Below are 23,934 nucleotides of genomic sequence, written 5' to 3' on the forward strand. Positions count from 1 at the left end.
GTCCCTCTCTTTCTCCCACCTTCCCCCTTTCTCTGAAAATAAATAAAATCTTAAAAAAATAAAAAAATATATATATTATTAATTATGCTATTACAGTTGTCCTGATTTTTCCCCCATTGCCCCCCTCCACCCAGCATTCCCCACTCCCTCAGGCAGGACCCACATCATTGTTTATGTCCATGAGTCATGTATATAAGTTCTTTGGCTACTCCATTTCCTATACTGGACTTTACATCCCTGTGGCTATTCTATAACTACCCATTTGTACTTCTTAATCCTCTCACCTCTTCACCCATTCCCCCACACCCCCCTCCCATCTGGCAACCATCAAAACACTCTTCATAACTATGATTCTGTCTCTGTTCTTCTTGTTTGCTTAGTTTGTTTTTTAGATTTAATTTTTGATAGATTTGTGTTTGTTGCCACTTTATTGTTCAAAGTTTTGAACTTCCTTTTCTTAAACAAGTCCCTTTAACATTTCATATAATAATGGTTTGGTGATGATAAAATCCTTTAGTTTTTTTCTCATTTGGGAAGCTCTTTATCTGCCCTTCGATTCTAAATGATATCTTTTCTGGGTAGAGCAACCTTGGCTGTAGCTCCCTGCTTTTTATGATTTTGACTACTTCTTGCCAATTCCTTCTAGTCTGCAAATTTTCTTTTGAGAATCAGCTGACAGCCTTATGAGAACTCACCTGTAGGTAACTATCTGCTTTTCTCTTGCTGCTTTTATGATTCTCTCTCTGTGTTTAACCTTTGGTATTTTAATTATGATGTGTCTTGGAGTGGGCCTCTTTGCATCCATCTTGTCTGGGACTCTCTGTTCTTCCTGGACTTGCATGTCTATTTCCTTCACCAAATTAGGGAAGTTTACTTTCATTATTTTTTCAATTAGAGTTCCAATTTCTTCCTCTTTCTCTTCTTCTGGCACCCCCATGATGAAAATGTCAGTATACTTGAAGTCATCCCAGAGGCTCCTTACACTAGCCTCAGGTTTTTTGATTCTCTTGTCTTCTTGTTGTTCTGATTGGTTGTATTTTGCTTCCTTATGTTCCACATCATTGATTTGAATCTCGGCTTCATCCACTCTACTGTTGTTTCCCTGTAAATTGTTCTTTATTTCAATGAGTGAATCCTTCATTTCTGACTGGATCTTTTTTAAGCTGTTGAGGTCCTCACTAAGTTCCTTGAGCATTCTTATAACCAGTGTTTTGAACTCTGCATCTGATAGATTGCTTAACTCCATTTTGTTTTTCTGGAATTTTGATCTGTTCTTTCATTTGGGCCATGTTTCTTTGTCTCCACATTTTGGCAGCCTCCCTGTGTTTGTTTCTATGTGTTAGGTAGAGCTGATTTGACTCCGTGTCTTGGTAGTGAGGCCTAATGTAGTAGGTGTCCTGTAGGGTCCAGTGGCACAACCTCCTCTATCACCCAAGCCGGGTACTTGAGGTATGCTGTTTGTGTGGTCTGAGTCCACCCTCCTCTTGTAATTGAGCCTTGGTTGCTGTTGGCAGATCAATGGGAGGGATTCACCCAGGCCAGTCAGCTGCAAGGATTGGCTATGACCACTTACCACCAACCTCCACCCACTGTGGAAGATCAGCTGTGCGGGGGCAGGGTGGTGGTGCTGTGATGTGGTCTGTAGCTGTCCACTGGGTGCACTGGCCCTGGGGTTTCCTGGGTGGTGCAGACCAAGGTCATCCCCCACCTGTGTTTTGCTCAGGGCTACCCTTCCTGAGCTATAAAGCAGTCTGAAATGGCTGCTACTTGTGCTAGGCTAGGAGATTCCCAGTCAAAGCCAAGTTTTGAATCTAGGCTGGCTGCTGCTAGTGCTGGGTCTGGGGCTCACTGAGGCTAGCTGTTACTTGTTTGATAGGATTTAGGAAGTTGTGAATCATGAGCCAAGACCAGCCATTCATGTGGAAAAGCAGTGTGGGTGGGCCTGTAAGTTGGGTGAAGAAGAGTCTCTGGGGATCTCCAAGGTGGGAAAACAGTGTCAGCCAGGTTGATGGAGTCTCAGATATAGCACCAGCTTGCCAGCTCTGCAGGGGGAGGGCTTAGAAAGGGGACAATGGCCTCTGTTTGCCTTGATGCCAGACACTTCAGTTTTTCCCTGTGTGCCACCGGTGCCTTTCAAGTGCTACTGTGTTGCTGGAGCTCAGAAGGAGTGAATCTGAGCAGGTGATTTTGTGTGTCGGTTTTTTAAGAGGAACTGCTTGGTGTTCCAGAAAATTCTTCCACAGATTTAATCTCTGCTGGTTTTTGCAGCCAGAAGTTGTGGGGACTTACCTTCCTGGCACTGGAACCCTAGGCTTGGGAGCCTGGTGTGGGGCTTGGACTCCTTGTTTCTGAGATATCCCTCCCAAATTTTTATCTACCACACATGGGTGACGGACCAGTCCTTCCATGTCTGTGCCCCTACTACGTGTCTGGATGGATGTGGTTCCTTTAATTCTGTAGTTGTCAGACTTCCATCCAACTTGATTTCTGATGGTTGTGAGTGATGGTTATTCTATATTTTAGTTGTAATTTTGATGTGGTTGTGCGAAGAGGTGAGCCATGTCATCCTACACTGCCATCTTGACCCAGAAGTCGCTAATATTTTTGCTATACTGGCAGGAAAGTGGCTGCATGTCTCTCTTCCAGGCCTCAAAACTTTATATACTGTATATATTTTTATTTTGACTTCAATAGCAGCTTGTGACAAGCAATTTAATTAATTTCAGAAATATCAATTTTCAAACTTTACCCTGTAACATGACTTTCATTGTTATTCAACCACTATTTTTATTAGATTCTAAATTATATAAGGTTTTGTAACAAAAAAATACATGTAACATATGGAAGTTATAAAGTATAGCACTAAGTGAACAGCCATAAATTCCTCTATCCAACTTATGAATGAGAACCTCACTCATGCTCTTGAGCCTACATGTGTAGTCCTCCTCCTATATCACATTCTCTCCAATCAACTGATATTGACAACTTCCCCCTCCACCCCCCCATCATAACTAAGTGATTGGAAACTGTTTTACATGTGGCAGTTCAAATGAAGACCATGTTAGTAATTCATTAAACATGTTTCTTGGTGTCAGATCTGTAGACCTGAGCAAATTATTTCTCTGTTTTGGCCACATTCTTTGAGACCGTTTTTCTTGCCCCTTTTAGAGCCCTCAGGGATTTTAGCCTTTTGCATCCTTTGACTGGTCATCTCTAGAGGTCCCTTTCTCCCAAAGATTGGTTGTGACCAATCTTTGGGTGGGGACTGAGTCAACTCATCATTATAGCCCCAGAGCCTTGCAGAATCTGTTACAAATGGTGCTGTGAATAAAAGCATGAAAGAAAGGGATGATACAATCTACTCCCTTCTATTTACTTCTGAAAAAAATGGCCTGAACACTTTCTGAGTATGTGATTTTACAATTAATAACTAAGGGGATTAGCAGGATGAACTAAACCACCACAGTGGGGATGTGAAAAGACATAACATTCTCATAGTTGTTGCCTTTTGTCAGAATCTATTAGCTTTCTTCCTTAGATAGCCCCTGGAAGTTTTCACATCCTCCTGTTATTGGTTGGTTTTTTTTACACTTTTTCTTTTTATTTTTGCATTCTTGAAAGAAAGCACCAAAATATAGTACAGAAAACGACACAAAAAACACGTGCAGCTAAATGAATTATTATAAGGCTAATACCCTTGAAATCACTACTCAGGTCAAGAAATTTAATTTCGCCAGCCATTCCAGAAACCCCTCCATTTGCCCCATCCCAATCACAGTCCCTTCCCACCCACTAGAAGTAACCACTGTCCTGGCATTTGTAGTAATTAGGTTCTTATGTTTCTTTATGGTTTCATCACTTTCTTGTGCATCTCTAGACCTCAGTTTAGTCTTGATCAGTTTTTTCTTTTGTGTGGCCCTTAATCTATAGGTTAAGCTCCCCTCCCACAATCCTATTCTTTTGCTTAAAATTTATCTGTTGAAGAATTCTAGGACAATTGGCCCCTAGAATTTCCCCTTGTCTAGGTTTTGCTGATGTGTGTGCTTGGTGCACTTCAGCATGCTCTTCTGTCTTCTCCACTTCCTGCAAATTGGCAGCTGAACTCAGAGACTTCATCAGACTCAGGTTAGATCCTTTTGGCAAGAACATAGTGGTCCTGCATTCTCTCATTGGGATGTACACAATTCCTGCTTTCTTTTTTGATATTAGCAACTGTTGATGTTCAGCAGTTTTATATATTGATTCTTTGGGGTTTACAAAATGGGGATTTTTAAATTCTATAATTTCGTTTCCCCCTTGTCTATTATTTGGTTACCTGGTGATAGTTTATACATAAATGTTCTATTCTTTCTTTTATTTACCCAATGTCTGTGATAATTGAGTGGTTTTCTGTCATTCTCTGAAAGTTACGCATTAAAAAATATAAATTTGAATTCATAGACTTAAACATATCTGATGGGTTTCAATCCACTGCAATTATTATCCTTACTGAAGTTTTTAATCTTTGTATAGTTCTCTTTCTACAAGTAAATATATACGTGTGGAGACCTAGAACTCCCTACAAACATCATTTTTGTCCCTCTAGAGTGACCATATGAATTTAGAACCCTTCCTTTTTGGATAAGGGGAATTCAGGCTCTTCTCCACTGTCTGGTAAAGAATTTATTTCTGTGATGAAATCTTTTGCAATTGCAATCTCAAATAATGCAGTCTTATTAATCCGTCATATGAAAACCCAGGTGAATTTCTGTACTGGGGCTCAATAAGACTCCATTTTATATTATATATATATGGGACCTCCCCCAAACCGGAATTATGTTCTGAAGGTCAGGCCCCTTGTAGTACAGGCTTCCCCTACTAGGTGAGTGTTCTAGGAACCCATCTGTATCAGTGTACCAGCTGCCATTGTTGTGAGAGGCTGCATTCGACTTCAGTGAGGGTTTTTTGTTGTTGTTGTTGAAGGCTTTTGAACGCCTTTGCCTGTTTCATGATGGGTGATTTACAAGTGCACCTACCCACACTGCACTGAGTGTTCAGAAGATTTTTGACCACAAAGGCATGACCCCTATGCCCTACCCTCCCTATTCACCCTGATGAAAAAAGCCCTCAAAGGGAAACATTTTGCTGATGTAGAAGAGGTGAAACAAAAAATAGCAGAAGCACTAAAAGGCATCAAAATCAACAAGTTTAAAAACTGTTTTGAGCAGTGGAAGAAACGTCTCGATAGGTGTATTGTATCAAATGAAGAGTACAATAAGATATTTTGAGAGAGACCACACTTGCATAACTTTTATTACAGTATATTACTAGAATTGTTCTATTTTATTTTTCATTTTTGTTGTTTATCTCTTACTGTGCTAATCCAGAAATTTAAACTTTATCATAGGTATTTATGTATAGGAAAAAAGTGTAGGTAAAGGGTTAGCTACTATTCGAGGTTTCAGGTGTTTAGTGGGGACCTTGGAATGCATGTAACCGCAGATAAGGGGGATCTACTGTATAACACACATATACCGTATATCCTAAGGGTCCACAAGTTCTCCGAGAATTAAAAAACCAGGGGATTTGTTTCAGATAATAATTTTTAAATATGCTCCTATTTGCATTGGTTCAAAGCAATGACTTATTCAAGTGAGAGAGTTTAAGTTAAATACAGAATTTCTCAACATTAGAGGAGATTTCTGTAGTTTGAAAAGCTCTCCAGGGTATTCTGTTAGTATTCTTCCCCAGCTTTTCACATCCTTTGGCAACTTTTCCAGTTTCTGGGTTTATATATAAAATGAGACCACGTTCTATTTTTACACTTTTCCCTCTGCCATGGACAGAAGTACTTACTCCCTACAATTGGGTAGAGGATGAGGAGCTTTATAAAAGGAGTCCCTGATATGCTCAACACTGAGCAATGATTTTACCCCCTAAGAATAGCTAGGGACTGTACTTCTTCCCCAGCTGTTTCCTCGGGTTTTAGACATATGCTTGAAGGCATTTGTGGCTACAAAAACATTGTTATGGTTAGGAGCTTTCCAAACATTTCTCCCATGCTAAATTAGCTTTTAAATCATCAAAAGCTCATGCTCAAGTAGCCAAATGATTTTGTTTGTGTTTTTTCACTTGGTACAACAGTAACAGGAGTAGTTGCTAGGTTTAGATGTGGCATAGAACTGTAGCATAATCTGGTCAAATTCAGGAAAACTGTACTCCTTTCTTGGATTCCAAATGATCTCAGCTTTATTTCAAAGGAAATCTAATTCTTCACCCAAGAATTGTGGCTGAGTTATAGACCTCAGATAATCCAGGTTGATCTCTGTTGGACTTTGGAATCAGGCTAGCTTTCTGAAGTGTGTAAAGGACAATCTCTAAGCAACCCAGATGAGTCTCCATATTAGGACTTAATAAGGCTACATTTTCTGCTACTGCAATTGCAAAAGATTTGATCACAGAAATAAATTTGTCACCATCCACTAGAGGAGGGCCTGAATGACCCTCAGCTGAAAAAGAAGGGTTCTTTTAATTTTTTTTTAATTTATATATTTTTATTTTATCAAATTCAGTGTCTATGGTAGGGATGGTAATTGGTAATTTAAATTTTTTTTCCTATTTAAAAAAATTTTATTGTTTTTCAATTACAGTTGTCTGCATTTTCTCCCCATCCCTCCACCCCACCCCAGACAAAAACACCTCCCTCCCCCGACTCCACCCTCTCCCTTGATTTTGTCCATGTGTCCTTTATAGTAGTTCCTGTAAACCCCTCTCCCCACTGTCCCCTCCCCACTCCCCTCTGGCTATGTTAGATTGTTCTTAACTTCAATGTCTCTGGTTATATTTTGTTTGCTTTTTTCTTTTGTTGATTATGTACCAATTAAAGGTGAGATCATATGGTATTTGTCCCTCAACGCCTGGCTTATTTCACTTAGGTTCTTTTTATTTTTAAAATATTTTATTTATTTTATTTTTAGAGCAAGGGGAAGGGAGGGAGAAAGAGAGAGAAACATTAAATAGTTGCCTCTCACACACCCCCAACTGGGGACCTGGCCTGCAACCCAGCCATGTGCCCTAACCTGGCATCGAACCAGTGATCTTTCAGCTCGCCAGCAGGTGCTCAATGCACTGAGCCACACCAGCCAGGGTGGAAGGGTTCTGAATTGATACGGTTGTGCTAGAGGGACACAAATCCCTCTAGCGCAAGCTTTGTAGAGTGTCTTAGGTTTTCTCTTTGATAGCTTTCATACACACTTATAGCACTAGGGCTGCCTTCAACTTTCAGGAAATCCCTTCTCAGGGTAGTGATCAACACAGAATGATGTAAAGGAAACCATACCCAAATCTACTAGCTTTTTAGGAAAGAAGCAAAGCAAAAAACTTTGTCCTTTTATTTAAAGCTATATTTTTAATTATAGTTGACATACAATTCATTACTTTCAGCTGTACAATGCAGTGAGTCAACATTTATACACCTTACAAAGTGATCACGGCAATAAGTCTAGTAACTGCCTGTCACAGGTGGTGTTCTTAAACTGGTGTAGAGACACCATTTAAATTGTGTGTGTAGAAGTTGTCATTGAATAAACATTTAACAAACTTTCTACAAATACAACGAATGAAACTTTGTGTGGAATTATGTCTTAGCCCCTTTTTTTTCTCCTGGTAAGATGCTGTCAAGATAGGAGCATCTGTTTTGAGGTTCAGAGAGAGCTCATTTGCACGTAACCTACCACAGCACCTTGTGTAGGGTTCTCCCCAACGCCTTTGCCCAGCAGACCAGCTCTGGATAACTCTTCCTTCACCCTCTCCTCTCTCCTGCTTTATTCCCTGGCCAAGCTGTGGGTGTGCTGGTGCTGCTTGTGGGGCCACACGTACTTCTTTGCCTTTTTGGGTCTTATACCTGTGTCTGAAATTTCTTGAAAATTTATAATGCCTCTTTTGATCAGATGAGTTTGTAATTCTGGACTTTCCTTTGGTTGTTAGCATTTTGAGTGACTTTAAAAAAAACATTTTATTGTTTATGGTGTTACAGTTGTCCCAATTTTTCTCCTTTGCTCCCCTCCCCCCAGCCCAACCCCCATTTCTGTAGTCGGTTCCCACACCGTTGTCTGTGTCTATGGGTCCTTCATATATGTTCTTTGACTACTCCCTCCACCTTCTTTCAATCCATCACCACCTGCCCCCTCCCCTCTTTCAGCTGTCAGTCTGTTGCATGATTCTATGCCTCTGGTTCTATTCTGCTCATTACTTTATTTTGTTCATTAGGTTCCTTTTATAAGTGAGATCATCCTCCAAGATGCAATTCAAGTATCGCCTCTTGTGCAGCTTGTGTGAAGCCTGCTGTGTTGAACAGATGACAAATGAATGAGTGGTATCACTGCTTAAGTCATCTTTGACTCTTCCTTCACCCACTTCAAACTGAGCTTCAAAACTCACCAAATTATAATTCAGAAATGTTCTCAAACCCAGTGCCTCCTGTGCTCTTCCACCACCAGCTTTAGACTAGGTCTTGTGCATCTCTTCGCCAGAGTATTTGATCTTTCTGCCAGTATTTTCTCTCTACTCTATTCCTCCTCCAACCTATCCCCAAGACTTCTATTTAAAAACAAATCTGTTCATGTTGCCATTCTTAAAAGCTACTACGGGCACCCCTTGACCCATGGCATACTTGCCCAAACTTCTCACATGGTGTGTGTGTTCTTTCACCGCCTGATGTCAGCCCACTGTTCCTGCCGTGACCTAGCTCTCTCACCCATGGTTTGTACTCGAAGCCTTCTTCTCCATATTCCTGAACACACTGTCCTTTTTCAACTTTTCAACCATTCAACATGCCTAGAGACCTCTTCCCCATATCCCACTCTGCTGATAATGTTCAGATTCTGAGCAGTTTCTGTTTTCTAAAGGCTCTAATATAATTTTGTTCATATATGTTTTTTCATTACCAGCTTAATACACTGAGAAGCCCTAATCATTGAAAAGATTATGATGCCTTATGCCCCATATGTAATTCCATATTAAAATAATATTAACCAATTTGCAGTTTTTTCTAGGAGTACTTAACAGATTTTTTTCTTTTAAAATAGCATATGTAAAATTCTTTTAGAACATTTTGTGTTTATTTCCTTGGTGCCTCTGTTTTGATGCTGCTCTAACTTATTATATCATCCATAGCTGTGAGTTAAAAGTAGTATCGCTCAATGGTTAATAAGAGAGATTTGACATCAGACTGCCCAGGTTCAAATACCAACTTTGCCACTTATTAGCGCTTTGACCTTGGATAAGTTATTGAATCTCTCTGTGCCTCAGTTGTTTTATTTTTAAAATGGTGATTATAGTAGTATCTACATCATTGAGTTATTTTTGAGGTTAATATATAGCAAGCACTGTCTGGTGTCTGTGTGTGTGAGTGTGTATAAAGTCTGGTATTTATATATATATATATATATATAAATAAATTTATATATATATAAATTTATATTCATATATATATAATCTGGTATTAATATAGATTGTATAGAGATTTACTTGGTAATGCCTCTTCTCCCATACTGAATTCCTCTGGGATAAACAACCTACCTTATTCATCAATGCAAAACCTGGTGCCTGGTGGCTATGCAGATAGTGTTTAATGAATGAATGAATGATCAGTAGGCAAGTAAATGTGACTCCATTGATTCTCTTGCAGACCTCTCTAGGTTTCCTGGGACATCTGGAGAAACAAGCTCTCATAGATGCAGATAATGTGGTGTTACTGGAGGATCTCTGCTCAAGCGTTACACCTAACCTTTTGAGAAAGATAGAAGAATATAAAAGAGAGAAAGGTAACTAATTTATGCTTGCTTGCTTACACCAGACCATGGGAATTGTTTTGTTTGTTTGCTTGTTTATTTATTAAAAAACTTTATTTTAAAATTTTGGTTACAGTTTCATTTTTGTTTTCTTAACAAGGCTATGTTTAATCTCTCAGGATTAAAAAAATATTAGGATTCTAAAGAATTAAACTACAAAGGAATGTAAAGGGAAGGGCACAGCTACCCCATTTTCTGGGGTATAATAGCTATTCCAGTTTAACATCTAACTTCAAAAGATAATTAATTTTTATATTTTCTAAATGAAATAACGTACAACCACCATCTTTTCAGCTTATTCTAATTTTCATACACAAAGCTTCATTGTAAGCTTGGAAAAAAAACTTTTGCTGACCTTAGTATGTACTGCGTACCTTACAGGAAATTAACAATCATAACACAGTAATAATGCCATTAATGAAGTCCTCAATTTAGAATCTGGAACATTCTTCCATCAAGGGGCAAGAGGGGGAAATTCAGTCCAATGAGTCTGTCTCAAGATCTTCATCTTGTTTGTCCCACTTGCATTTTCTTTTCAGTAACTGGATTAATGCTTTGAGCCCAAAGTGAGATATATTTTTTATTACTGCGGAGTACATGTTGTTTGATGCTCAGTTTCCATTTGTTCTCCTTGCTTGCGTTTTCTATCTGCTGCTTCTTTCGCATGTTGGCCTTTGAGCATATTCCTTCTATGAGTAGTCTGAACGTTTCTTCCACCTTTTCTCTTCTTTCCACCTTCTTGGTCATCTCCTTCCTTTTCAGAATCAGAGATTGATGTAACCCCTGTTTTAGCTAAATTTTTCCTTTTTGATTCAACTTCTTTTTTCCCTTATTTTTTGTCTGGATCTTTCTTTGGCTTATCTTCTTCCTTCTGACCCTCTTCATCCTTTTAAAGCTGTTTTTTAGGTTGTTTTTCCTCTGGCCCCTTTTTATTACTTTTATCTTCTTCAGTTACAATGTCACTCTCTGAAGGACAGTTCTGCTTTGGGTCTGCTTGGTTTTGGAATCTTGACTTCTGTAGCCGCAGGTTGTTCTCTTTTAGGACTCACTTTTAGATTAGCAGATGCAGTTGCTGTTGTCACTGCTCCTGCCTCCTTGGTTTCTAATTCCTCTTCTGCCTTTCTCTTCCTTCCTCTTCTGGCAGCTTTTGGAGTGGTTCTGTCGATTGCTTTAGTCACATCCTCATTGCTGGCTTTTTCTTCGTGGTCAGTATCTTCCTTTGAAACACTAGTTTCTTTTTCTTCAGCTTCACCATCAGTTGATGCATTTGATTGCTTAGTTGATGACTGTTGACTTGAAAATTTCACTTTCGGATTGTTATCTATCTCCTGTAAACTTTCATTAAAGCCTGTTTGTTTATTTGGTTTTCCATACTTTTCCTTATTTTCCGAGTAAGGAAATATATTCTTTGATCCTAAAAAAAGCAGTCCCATGAGTTCCAAAAAAGAAAATGGGTAGTTTGTTTGTGGGTGGTTTTACAGCTCCATGGGGAACTTCATCTACCTTATCTGGGAAGCACTCTATCTGCCCTTCCATTCTAAGTGATAGCTTTGCTGGATAGAGTAATCTTGGATGTATGTCCTTGCCTTTCATGATTCCAAACACTGCTTTCCAGCCCCTTCTTGCCTGTAAGGTTTCTTTTGAGAAATCAGCTGACACTCTTATGGGCACTCCTTGGTAGGTAACTGTCTCCTTTTCTCTTGATGCTTTTAAGATTCTCCCCTTATCTTTAATCTTGGGTAACTTAATTATGATGTGCCTTGGTGTGTGCTTCCTTGGGTTCAACTTTGGGACTCTCTGAGCTTCCTGGTCTTCCTGGAAGTCTGTTTCTTTTGTCAGGTTTCTTGCAAGTTCTCCTTAGTTGTTTTTTCAAATAAATTTTCAATTTCTTCCTCTTCTTCTTCTCCTTCTGGCACCCCTGTGATTTGGATGTTGGAATGTTTAAAGTTGTCCCATAGGTTCCTAAGCCTCTCCTCATGTTTTTGAATTCTTGTTTCTTCATTCTGTTCCGGCTGAATGTTTCTTTCTTTCTCTTGTTCCAAATTGTTGATTTGAGTCCTGGTTTCCTTCCTGTCAGTGTTGGTTCCCTGTGTATTTTTCTTTATTTCACTTTGCATAGCCTTCACTTTTTCCTCCATTTTGTGACCATACTCAACCAATTCTGTGAGCATCCTGATTGCCAGTGTTTTGAACTGTGCATCTGATAGGTTGGCTATCTCTTCCTCACTTAGTTCTATTTTTTCTCGTGTTTTGATCTGTTCTTTCATTTGAGCTTTTTTTGGGGGGAGGGGGTCTCTGTCCCTATTATGTAGTAAGGGGCAGAGCCTTAAGTGTTTGCCAGTGTGGTGCAACCCACATTGCTGAGCTGTGATGCTGTATGTGGGGGAGGGGTCCGAGAGGGAACAATGCTGCTTGCTTAGCTCTCATCTGGCCTTCAGTCACTTCCCCTGCTACCCACAAGCAAATTGGCCCCTTCTGGTGCTGATTCCTGGGTGGGTGGATTTGTGTACATTCTAGGACCCTATGGGTCTCTCCAGTGAAGTCTCCTGTAAAGCTGGGAGTCTCTCCCACTACTGCAACACCCACAGATTTTTACAAAGGTTTTGAGGCATTCTTTTCCTGTGCTGGAACCCTGGGTTGCTCGGTCTGTCTCACTCCCCAGTTGTTCCTTCCAGCTTATCCACATGCAAATGTGGGACCAGCAGGTCCACGCAGTCCACCAGCTGCCACCTTGGGGCCTGTCCTCTCTGTTCCAGCTGTGCATCTCAGCCCCTCCTACTGGTCTGAACAAATGTTTCTTCTTTAACTCCTTGGTTGTTGGACTTCCACACAGTTTGATTTTCTGGCAGTTCTGGTTGTTTTCAAATTTGTTGTCCTTCTTTCAGTTGTGCAAGGAGGCAAAGTATATCTGCCTACGCCTCCATCTTTGCCAGAAGTCCCCTTTATTTCTCTTTCAATCTCAAGGTGGCCAATGAGGATAACCTTTCATGTTGGCAAAGATGAGGTCTCCAAGTTTAAAATCATGAGTCATGTTTCATGAGGGGTGATGCCAGGGATCCAGATCCAAAGACCAGCAAGGAGATGCAGAGGTATGGATGGTGCAAGGGATACAGCAGGATCGACTGGACCTGAGGTTCCGGAGACAGGGGCAGGTGCCTAAGGATGCCTCAGGGTGTTCCAATGCACCTACCATGCTGCAGATACTGAGGCTGCTGTGGCAGGCCGGCCACCACTGCCAGCGTCAATGCAAGCCACTTGCGCTACCAACTCCCTGCAGAGGCATCTCAATGGCTCAGAATAGCAAGTACTGCTATCAGCATCACTGTGCTGCTCCAGACCATGGGAGTTCTTAAACTAATCTGTCATGTTATAATTGGTCACTTTAATAATAGTCTCTTGGGAAAGCCAGAACTCTCCTGAATTTGTTTATCCAACTCATTTATTGAATGCATATTTTGTACTAGACACAGTTTTAGAAGCTCCTCTTGGGAACTTATATTTTAGTGGGAGAAAGTAGTTTTAGACAAATATCTTTTCATTCTTATGTGAGAGTGAGAGTAGAGGAAATCACTTAGATTGAAATAACAAAAAGGAAGGCAGAATAGCATAAGGATTATCCTAAGGAGTCAGATCACCAGGACTCCATTCATTGGTGGTGCAGTGGCCCTTTCCTCTGCATTTTCATGTCTCACTTTCCCTGTCTATAAAATAGGGATAATGATAGTACTCTCCTCATGGTTTTGAAGATATGAATTTGATAATTCAGATATAAAGTATATGTCTAGCACAAAGTAAAGCATTCAATACATGTTGCTATGAATATGTTTGTTGGAGAAGAAAGTCATGAAAACTTTCACATGGTATGCTCAGAAATTACTGTCAGAGAAGAAATTTATTATTATTATTTTAGTCTGTCTTGTAAAAGTGGTATTGCTTTGGTATTATGTAGAAGTAGTGGTGCAGAGCAGAAATGAAACCTGGCTGTCTCACCAAGTATCAATATGAAAAATTTGTGTATGACTCTATTTCTCTGCTGTTAAGCAAGAGCTTCAAGTAACCACACCCATATTTTAGTTCAGTGAGTGAACCTACTGTGAAAATTTCTCTGCTCAAAAGTGAAACTAGCCAAATGGAAACTTCTAAGAATTCTATAACCAAAAAATGAATTGTGGAACAAAATATATTGTTAAATTGATGAAATCTCAAACCATAACTAAAGCAATGAATAAAAGTATAATTTAAGTACAAGTTATGAATAATAAAAATAAGTTTCTAACCATCAAGGTTTCAAGGGAAATAAACAGCAGGAAGTTGATATCGAAAGTATATTTAGAATCCTCACTTGAACTCTGATCACTGAATTTTTTTTTCTTAAGCACATTGCCATTTTCCTGTAATGTACCCACACAAAGTAAACATAGGGTAGGTTGTCAGATTGTTTTGAATATCTGAAGTTCTCAGAAGTCACTCTAGTTTTTATGTAGTAAATGCCTCCATGAGTCTTAAGGATTGAGCTTCACATCAGAAGAATTCTAATTTGGATTTTTCTTTTCTACATTCTACTTGTTGTGTAATCTTCTTTGAATGTTGAAAAAAAAAGGAACTCTTGTTTTCCTCTACTACTGTCATACCAACACTTCTGGAACACTTCTGATTCCTGGTGTATGAGTTTTTCCACACCAAATAATTCTCCAGTTCTCTGCAGACACCTACTGGGTGTCCTACATTTAACTCAATTTTGACCCTAACCAAAGTTAGTGCAGACCCTAAGGTCTCAGGACCCCAAGACTGACCCCCCACTTCAGACACCAGTTACAATTAGTGAAACATCAAATTACAGCATCTGTCCAATTTGAGTACAAACTGGTGGTTCTCATGATCCCCTGCCTCGGGTTCAATAATTTGCTAGAATGACTCCAGACTCAGAAAAACAGTTTACTTACTAGATTACAGGTTTATTATAAAAGAAACAGCCAAATGGAAGAGATGTTTGGGTAAGGTATGGGGGAAGTAATGTGGAGCTTCCAGGCACTCTCCAGACAGTTCATCTTCCCCATACCTCCTCCCATTTAACAACCCAGAAGCTCTCTGAACCTCTTCAGCTAGGGATTTTTATGGGGGCTTCCACTGTAGGTATGATTGATTAAATCATTGACCATTGTGATTAATTCAACCTCTAGTCCCTCTCTCCTCCAATCTTCCTTTAGCCACATGGTTGGTTCTCCAGGCAACCTGCCCCCAGCCTGAGGCTGTCCAGGAGCTTCCAACCACCAGTCACTTCAAAGGCATATGAAAGACATCACTTCAGAGAGTCTAAGGATTTCAGGAGCTGTGTGCCAGGAAAGGGAGCAGAGGCCAAATACACATTTATTATTATATTATAGGTGTCAATTGACAGTTTAATAGTGACTTTCTACAATCCTAAGAGTTTGGGCTTAACTTTGCCATTGAGAATGAAGACTAGAGGACTGAAAAGACAGTAGGTATGTGGATTTTAGACCTCTGTAAGTGAGTGTGAGCCAAAGACAAAGTCCATTGTATCTGATTGGGATACAAGCTCCCAATCAGATGGCAGTAACTGTGGCCATTTGCCAGATACAGAATAAGTGATACAGCAAATAAAAACAACAAGAAAATCACAGCATACACCAAACACTTTAATAACTTTTGCTTGTAATCATCTTCTGTGATCTGGAACTTTTGTTTTACCTAGAATTGGAGTTCTTGCAATCTTTGTCCATCTTCAGGCTGCTACCTGTTTCCATAAAAGCCTGGTTCTGGTATACCTCAGAGGTAACTTTCTTTTTCGAGACAGATTATTTATTCTTCCAAGAGTCTTCTCTTTTCTTCAAGTTTCATTCTCTCTTCTTTTTAAAAAAATATGTTTATTGATTATGCTATTGCAGTTGTCCCATTTCCCCCCCTTCACTCCATGCCATCCTGACCACCCCCTCCCTCCCACATTCCCCCCCTATAGTTCATGTCCATGGGTCATACATATAAGTTCTTTGGCTTCTACGTTTCCTATACTATTCTTACCCTCCCCCTGTCTATTTTCTACCTATCATTTATGCTACTTATTCTCTGTACCTTTCTCCCCCCACCCCCTCCCACTCCCCTATTGACAACCCTCCATGTGATCTCCATCTCTCTGGTTCTGTTCCTGTTCTAGTTGTTTGCTTAGTTTGCTTTTGTTTTTGTCTTCGGTGTGGTTGTTAGTAACTGCGAGTTTGCTGTCATTTTTACTGTTCTTATTTTTTATCTTCTTTTTCTTAGATAAATCCCTTTAACATTTCATATAATAAGGGCTTGGTGATGATGAACTACTTGAACTTGACCTTATCTGGGAAGCACTTTAGCTGCCCTTCCATTCTAAATGATAGCTTTCTTGGATACAGTAATCTTGGACTTAGGTCTTTGTCTTTCATGACTTGGAATACTTCTTGCCAGCCCCTTCTTGCCTGTAAGGTCTCTTTTGAGAAATCAGCTGACAGTCTTATGGGAACTCCTTTGTAAGTAACTGTGTCCTTTTCTCTTGCTGCTTCTAAGATTCTCTCCTTCTGTGTAATCTTGGGTAATGTAATTATGATGTGCCTCAGTGTGTTCCTCCTTGGGTCCAGCTTCTTTGGGACTCTCTGAGCTTCCTGGACTTCCTGGTAGTCTATTTCCTTTGCCAGATTAGGGAAGTTCTCCTTCATTATTTGTTCAAATAAGTTTTCAATTTTTTGTTCTTCCTTTTCTCCTTCTGGTACCCCTATAATTCGGATATTGGAACATTTCAAGAATTCCTGGAAGTTCCTGAGCCTCTCCTCATTTTTCTGAATTCTTGTTTCTTCATTCTTTTCTGGTTGGATGTTTCTTTCTTCCTTCTGGTCCACACCGTTGATTTGAGTCCCAGTTTCCTTTGATCACTATTGGTTCCCTGTATATTTTCCTTTGTTTCTCTTAGCATAGCCTTAATTTTTTCATCTAATTTGTGACCAAATTCAACCAATTCTGTGAGCTTCCTGATTACCAGTGTTTTGAACTGTGCATCTGATAGGTTGGATATCTCCTCATTGCTTAGTTGTATTTTTTTCTGGAGCTTTGAAGTGTTCTTTCATTTGGGCCATTTTTTTTGTCTTGGCACGCCCATTACTTAAAGGGGCAGAGCCTTAGGTGTTCATGGGGGTGGGGTAATGCTGGTCACTGAGCTGTGATGCTGTATGTGGGAGAGGGGCCAAGAGGGAGCAATGGTGCCTGTTCCACTCTCCGTGGGACCCAGTCACTCCCTCTGCCACCCACAATCAAACTGGGCCCCTCTGGTGCTGATTCCTGAGTGGGTGGGCTTATGCATGCTCTAGGCCCCTGTGGGTCCCTGTGGGTCTCTCCAACGAACTCTCCCATGAAGCTGGGAGTTTCTCCTGCTGCCGCCTCAACCCCCACGGGTGTTTTCAATCAGAGGTTTGAGGCTCTATTTCCCCACGCAGGAGCCCTGGGTTGCGTGGTCTGCTTCGCTCCCCCGGCATTCCTCCCGGTCCATCCATGCGCAAATGTGGGGTCACAGGGTCTGCCAGCCACTCCCTTGTGGGGTCTGCTAGCTGCAGCCTGGCCTGCCCCACTCCACAATCCACCACCTCACTGGGTCTGCCAGCCACCCCCTTGCCGCGAGCCCTCGCCACCGCCCGGCTGCCCATCTCCGCCCCTCCTACCAGTCTGGATGAATGTTTCTTCTTTATCTCCTTGGTTGTTGAACTTCCATACAGTTCGATTTTCTGTCAGTTCTGGTTGTTTTCTGTTTTTAAATTGTCATTGTCCTTCTTTTGGCTGTGCGAGGAGGCACAGTGTGTCTACCTACGCCTCCATCTTGGCCGGAAGCTCCATTCTCTCTTCTTGGTGAACTCTTTTAAGATGCTAAAGTTTAGCTTGTACTTCTCTTTTAGCTTCTTCCAGAATGGCTTCTTTCTCCTTTACTCGCTGCACAAACGTCTGCTACATTTCTTCTTTCCTCTGATGTTTCCCATAAAATGTATGTCTTTTAGTTTCATAGGTCTCTTGACGACTGAATGGCTTATTTTCTGGGCCCACACACCCATTTCTTCCAGTATGAAAGCCTATAAAGTTCATAGTGCTTACTGTGGGTTTGTTCTCCCATATCCATCGTGTATGTACAAATGAGCATTTCCCAGAGCTTTACAAAGTTACAGTGGTTTTCAGTTTCTACTTGTACAACATCCCAGGGGTGCTGGTGAATTTTGGCCCTCTTATTTCCAGCTTTTAACTTATCCATACTTCTGTCAACTGATGATCATTGGTGAGAGTTCAAAACCAATAGGAATCCCCAAATTGGGGTGTGGTAAAGAAGGAAACTTTATTCAGTGCAAACAGTGATACAGCATGGCTATGAGAATAGTGCTACATCGCAGCTGATAAAACAACAAGGCTCTGAGGCTGCCCCTGGGGCTAGGAGGCCCTGGGGCCAAGTCCCTCTTCAGCTAGGCAGCTCTGAGATGGTCTGTTTCACCCTGTGCTGGTCTGTTCTGCTCTGGCCAGACATCTTTGGTGTTTCAGCTCTAGCCTAGGAAATGATATCTTCAGTCTTTGGTGGAAAGTGCACTACCAGAGCCAGAGAGGAGCTGGTTTATATGGACAGAAGTCCCTGACCCTGGTCCCTGATTGATCTGTCCTCATGCAGATGAGGACTCTGTATCCTCACAATTTGATTGGTCCAAAGACACTGGACACTGTTCTGATTGGCCAGAGCTGTGCAGCTCTGATTGGATGGGGAAAGCCTCTATCCTATTGGTTGAAATAGGGTTCCAGGAAATCCTTATGAGGGCTTGTTCAAATGGCAGAAACTGTATGGGCAGGCAGTTCAGCACAGAGGCAGGAAGGTTAGTGCAGAAGCTTCTTTGCAAAGTACAGTTTGCATGAGAGGCTCCTACGCAAAAGTGGCTACTAGGCTCTGCTTTTTAAATTTTGAGCCCAGTGAGCCCCCAGGGGCCATTCTTAGTTCTCAGGTGTCACACTGTCTACAACAAATAGCAAGTGTCATTCACTGAAGCCTTGATTTTAGCAATAGTTTCATCATCTGTTGGGAACTGACATATCCGGAGGCCATTGCCGACCAATTCACTCAGGAGCTCTATCTTAAACTTCTGTAATTCAGTATTAGACATTGAATTTGTTTTGGCAATCACTGGCATCATGTTCATCTTATTGTCAAGGCTCTTTATTGTTAAGAGATCAGGTGTGTTTAGAGAGTGCCTTGTTGGTGAAATGAAGTCAAGAGATACATGGATATGACGATTGTGGTATTTAAAGACAGTATGCTTACTCTTCAGTTCTTCTTGGAGACAGGCGTCAAAATGAGCATTTATGTAGTCACTATTGGTTGGTAGGTCTCTTTGTTTATTCAGTCGCCAAATCCCACTGTACTCACAATGGTCCATTCTAATTGAAAACTACTTTCTTAGAGTCTGTATGTCTGAGTGTTAAGTCTAACATGTGGGTAAAATGTGAGGATTCATGATCTTCAAAATTAGTATTAAACAGAGTATTAATCAGCATTGATTTTCCAATTCCAATCTCCCCAACACAGAAAATATTAAAACAGAAGCCTTGCTGAATGAATCTATTGACCAGTGGATCAGGAAAACTCTTAAAACCAACATAGCCAGACATAGTTAAAAGAACAAATATTTTCCTTTTGCAGAAGCTGAGCAAAGGCAGCTGCAGGCCAACAAAGTAGCAGCCTTCAAGGGGTGTGTCCCAGTGGTGGAGGAAGCCAACAGGGGTCTGAAGGAAGAAATATTTTCTGGTTCAGACATTGAGCAATTCCGTCAAGCCTTACCGGTAGGTTCATTGGTGTGTTAGAAAATGTTTAACCACTCTCTCCACTCTCTACCTCTAGCCCCCAAGAAAAAGAGGAGGGGGAGGGAGAGAGAGAGAGGGAGAGAGACTGACTTCAATGGCTGATTTCGAGTTACCGATATGATATCAATTGTGTTGCAGAAGTTTTGAAAATCTAGCAATGACTCTCACTAGCTAGTCTGAGGTGACTCCAGTATGCTGCTCTGTTGTACTGTGTCATCTGTTCTTCTCTTCGGGGGTTCAGTCAGGGCTGGCTTCATGGGCAAACAGCCTGTGTAGTTGCTGGTTTGAAATTCTTAATAATGTATGAACTTTTGTTTTACGCTGAGCTCCACAAATTATGTAGCCAGTCCTCCCAAGAGGACAAGAACCGAGTATACCATTTTCCACAGCATCTGCATCATGTCTACCAACAATACACAAACATTCCAATTTTCCCACATCTTTACTAACACTTAATTTCCTGGTTTTTGATAGTAACCATCCAAATGGGTGTGAGGTGGTGTCTCCTCGTGGCTTTGATTTGGATGGCATCACTAATGGTTAGTGATGTTGGCCATCCTTTAATGTGTTTGTTGGCCATTTGTATTTCTTATTTGGAGAAGTGGGTTGTTTTCAAATTAGGTTGTTTGTGGAAGTTTTATTTTTTTATTTAAAAAATTTATTTGTTTTTAATTTCTGGTAGTTTATTTTTAATTGACTTCATTGGGGTGATAGAATTTCATCCCTTATTAGCCCTTCATTGGTTAATAGAATTACATAGGTTTCAGTGGTGCATTGACACTTTTAAAGAATACAGTCACGCCCTGGCTGGCATAGCTCAGTGGATTGAGCGCGGGCTGCAAACCAAAGGGTTGCCGGTTCGATTCCCAGTAAGGGCACATGCCTGGGTTGCAGGCCAGGTCCCCAGTGGGGGCCACATGAGAGGCAACCACACATTGATATTTCTCTCTCTCTCTCCCCCCCTTCCCCTCTCTCTAAAAATAAATAAATAAAATCTTAAAAAAAAAAAAGTCCTTCCACTTTAGGGGAAAATGTTTAAAAAAAAAAAAAAAGAATACAGTCACCTCCACCACCATCTTTTATTAAAAGATGCAATTCACCTCATTTTTGATGTGTGTGGTGTTTTCTCATGATTAGATTCAAGCTATGTATTCTGGCTAGAATTTTACATAAATGATGTACATTTCTCAACATTATATCTGAAAACAATGATATCCATCTGCTCCTCATTTCTGATGCTAACTTTGATTATGTGGTCAAAATGTTGTCTGATTTGTTCATTATATAGTTAATTTTATAGAATTACTATTTTTCCTTGCAATTAATAAACAACTGTTATTTAACAGTTGTTTTAAGCAATTTTCCTTTGCTTAAGGTAAAGCAAATATATTACTTTCTATCAAAATTTTCCTCTAGATTGAGCACCCATTGATCATTCTTGTGTGATTGAATATTTACAATGTTGATTGAAAAGTGATGATTCTCAAACTCCAGTATTCTCTCTATACTTATAAGTCAACATCCAACGTTATACTACATTAAGCAAGAGCCCTCTTTTCTTCCCTCACAGTTTCTTTTGCCCACTGACCTGAATTCTCCCCTACTCTTTCAAGTATTTTTGTGTGTGCTCAGATACTGATGTGTGTGTACAACATACATACACACAAACACACACAGGAGACTTGGCTCTTTGTCTCTTAGAAATTCAGTAGTTTCTAAGGGCTGAGGCTCAGCCTTGGTCTCAAAGTGCTGCTATCTTGCTGACATTTGATGATTCTGGCCACGGGCAGATGAAGATGAAGATCATTGTCAGGTGCTGGGAGGGCAGGAGGCTTTAGGGGGCAGCGCCTAACATTACATATGTTCTCATAGACTCCCAGGGTTGGAAGGTGTATTAAAAGTTATCTAGGTAACTGTGCCCCTCTGCATAAAGTGGGAGATAAAATAACACTTGGAAAATCATCTCATGGTTCATATGTACCTGTGAGATTTTCTTATATAAAAGAGCTCTGCAAACCATTGCATTTAATGAGAAGAAACTGTATTTCAAACAGTGTATCCTAATTTGTTCTAAAATCAAGTCAATATTTTCGAGGGTGGCATAGAATTTTCTTACTGAACCATCCTGGAGAAAAGTGGAAAGACCAAACATGGCCAGGCAGTGGGTCATTCATTCACTCCTTTCTGACCCAAAGACTTGGTGGGTGCCAACAGAGGGTGCAGCATTCTCTGAGAAAGAGAGCCAGGCAGACCTTAAAGCTTATTCCCCATCCCTTTTCTGGATGATTTTATCAGCACAAGGGAGAAGACAAATCAAGGAAACCTGGGGTCTGGAGATGCTGGGCAGAGCCCACTTCTGCATCTGTGATTCCCCTAATTCCAGGAAACTTGCCTATCTGATTTTAAAACCATCCAGACAAGCAGGAAATACCCTGCCAGGCCTTTTGATATTGCTAATAGGGACTCCAGGTGTTTAAAGAAAGGGAAGTATGGCTTGTAAAAAGAAAGGCAGGAAGTCCAAAGTGAAACTAAACTTCCTTTGCATTTTATTCCTTCAGAACTGGGAAACTCTGCTGTGCTCCTTGGGAGTGAGGCAATGCACCTTTAGTCTGAGTTGAAGATAAGTTGCCCTCCTGTAGCCAGGAGCCTGGTGGGCTCAGCAGGGAGGTGCCCTCAGTGACTTGGGGGTGATTCAAACAGGTCTCCTGGTGCTGCTCACCACACAGCCAGTGGCAGGGTCAGCCCATCCCCAGCACGCCTTGGTCATGTCCCTCTGGGGCTTTCTGCTGCAGACTAAGGGCTGGGGGTAGGGTGGTTGGGGAGGACAATGCAGAAAAGCGGAGGGTCCTAGACTGTGTTTCAGTTTTGTATTTAATTATATAGAACACTTAAGTAGGCCCAAAATAAAAACTACAGTAGAGTATACACGGAGAAGTCTGGACTGTCTCCTTGCCCCTCTCCCTCTCCCCCACAGATTACCATTTTAATTAGTTTTCTGATTTGCCCTATTTTTAGTTTTGAAAAAGAAAACCCACCCATATCTCCCCTGTACTCTAAAAGAGGTATCACACTAAAATACTATTCTTCACCTTACTTCCTTCATGTAACAGTATCTGCTGGAGAAGTTAGTAGAGACTGCCTTCTGCATCTTACGCTCACTATGTGGATATTCCATAGTTCTTTCAACCGCTCCCTGTTGGCGGACATTAGAGGTACTTCTAGTGGTTAGTATAATGCTGCAATGAATAAATATCTCTGTGCATCATATCATATTCCTGCCACTGTGTCTTTGTGAACATTCCCCTCTGGAAGAAGGGAGTTGATTCTCTTCTTGTCACCTGCCAGTGACCTTTTCTATGGCTGGACATTAGACAAGCAGGTATCTTTCCTTTTCTGCATCAAGTCAATTTTTTTTTAACAGTTTACTTTTCGGGTTTATTATAAGGTATGCAACTCTTGACCATCCATATGGAAAAGATCCATAGGGCACGATTTGAGGAGAAGTGACAGGGAGCTCCCGTACCTTCTCAGGGCATATCACCTCAACGGGTTTACCAACCCATCAGGTCTAGATTTTTCACCCTCCTCCTAACTCTGTGAATTTCCTGCATTTTATGCATATCCTGTTTCTTCAACAGGAGGGGCCCTGGCAAGATGAACCTGCAAGGAGTAATGCTAGATGTTCCTAACACAATTTTTATAACTTGGGTCACTATGGCAGAAATAGATATATTTGATACCAAGTTATTCAAAGTGACTTGGGAGACAGGTTACAAATTAGTGAAGAATTCATTTCTTATCTCAATTCAGAGCAAGCTACTGAAGGCGTGGATTATACCAGGCTTTTCTATGGGAGGATGGAGAGGTGGTTTCTACTCTGAAAGCCTAGCATAGCAGCTTCTGGGGAATGCAGGCAACCTTCAGAATTAGGTCACTCTCTGCAGAGAGGGAAGGAATCCCTGACAGGGCTCAAACCCCAGGCCAACAGTGACAAGGGAATGTTGAGTCTGAGAGAATATCTGCTATGGTGTGGCTCCACATGCTGCTTACAGACGGCCAGAGGCCAGAGGGAAGGACTTGGCGATGGTGTCTACTTTCCTGAATCCTTGCCCAGAAACCACAACCTTGGGAAAATATTTCAGAATCTGCCATTGGGCCAACCTGCTTATAGACAAGCAGGTTTTTGGTGTCATCTCTCTGTGATGTGTAAAGTGAGTGGAACAGATCTAATTCCTCATTTTTTTCTGCA

General features: G+C 40.9%; 1 protein-coding gene and 2 pseudogenes across 1 annotated transcript in view; 1 reads left to right on the top strand and 2 right to left on the bottom strand.

Annotated features, from left to right (window-relative positions):
- Nucleotides 1-23,934, top strand: part of CASP10 (caspase 10) — a 39,797-nt gene that overhangs the window by 4,224 nt on the left and 11,639 nt on the right. The window contains exons 4-5 of the mRNA XM_024564252.4: nt 9,668-9,803; nt 19,525-19,664. Coding sequence (XP_024420020.2) covers nt 9,668-9,803; nt 19,525-19,664 — 276 coding nt within the window. The remainder of the gene's footprint in view (nt 1-9,667; nt 9,804-19,524; nt 19,665-23,934) is intronic.
- LOC112308029 (PC4 and SFRS1-interacting protein-like) lies at nt 10,330-12,861 on the bottom strand (annotated as a pseudogene).
- LOC112307846 (septin-10-like) lies at nt 17,557-19,075 on the bottom strand (annotated as a pseudogene).

This window comes from Desmodus rotundus, chromosome 2, assembly GCF_022682495.2.
Source record: "Desmodus rotundus isolate HL8 chromosome 2, HLdesRot8A.1, whole genome shotgun sequence".
Classification (NCBI taxonomy): Eukaryota; Metazoa; Chordata; class Mammalia; order Chiroptera; family Phyllostomidae; genus Desmodus; species Desmodus rotundus.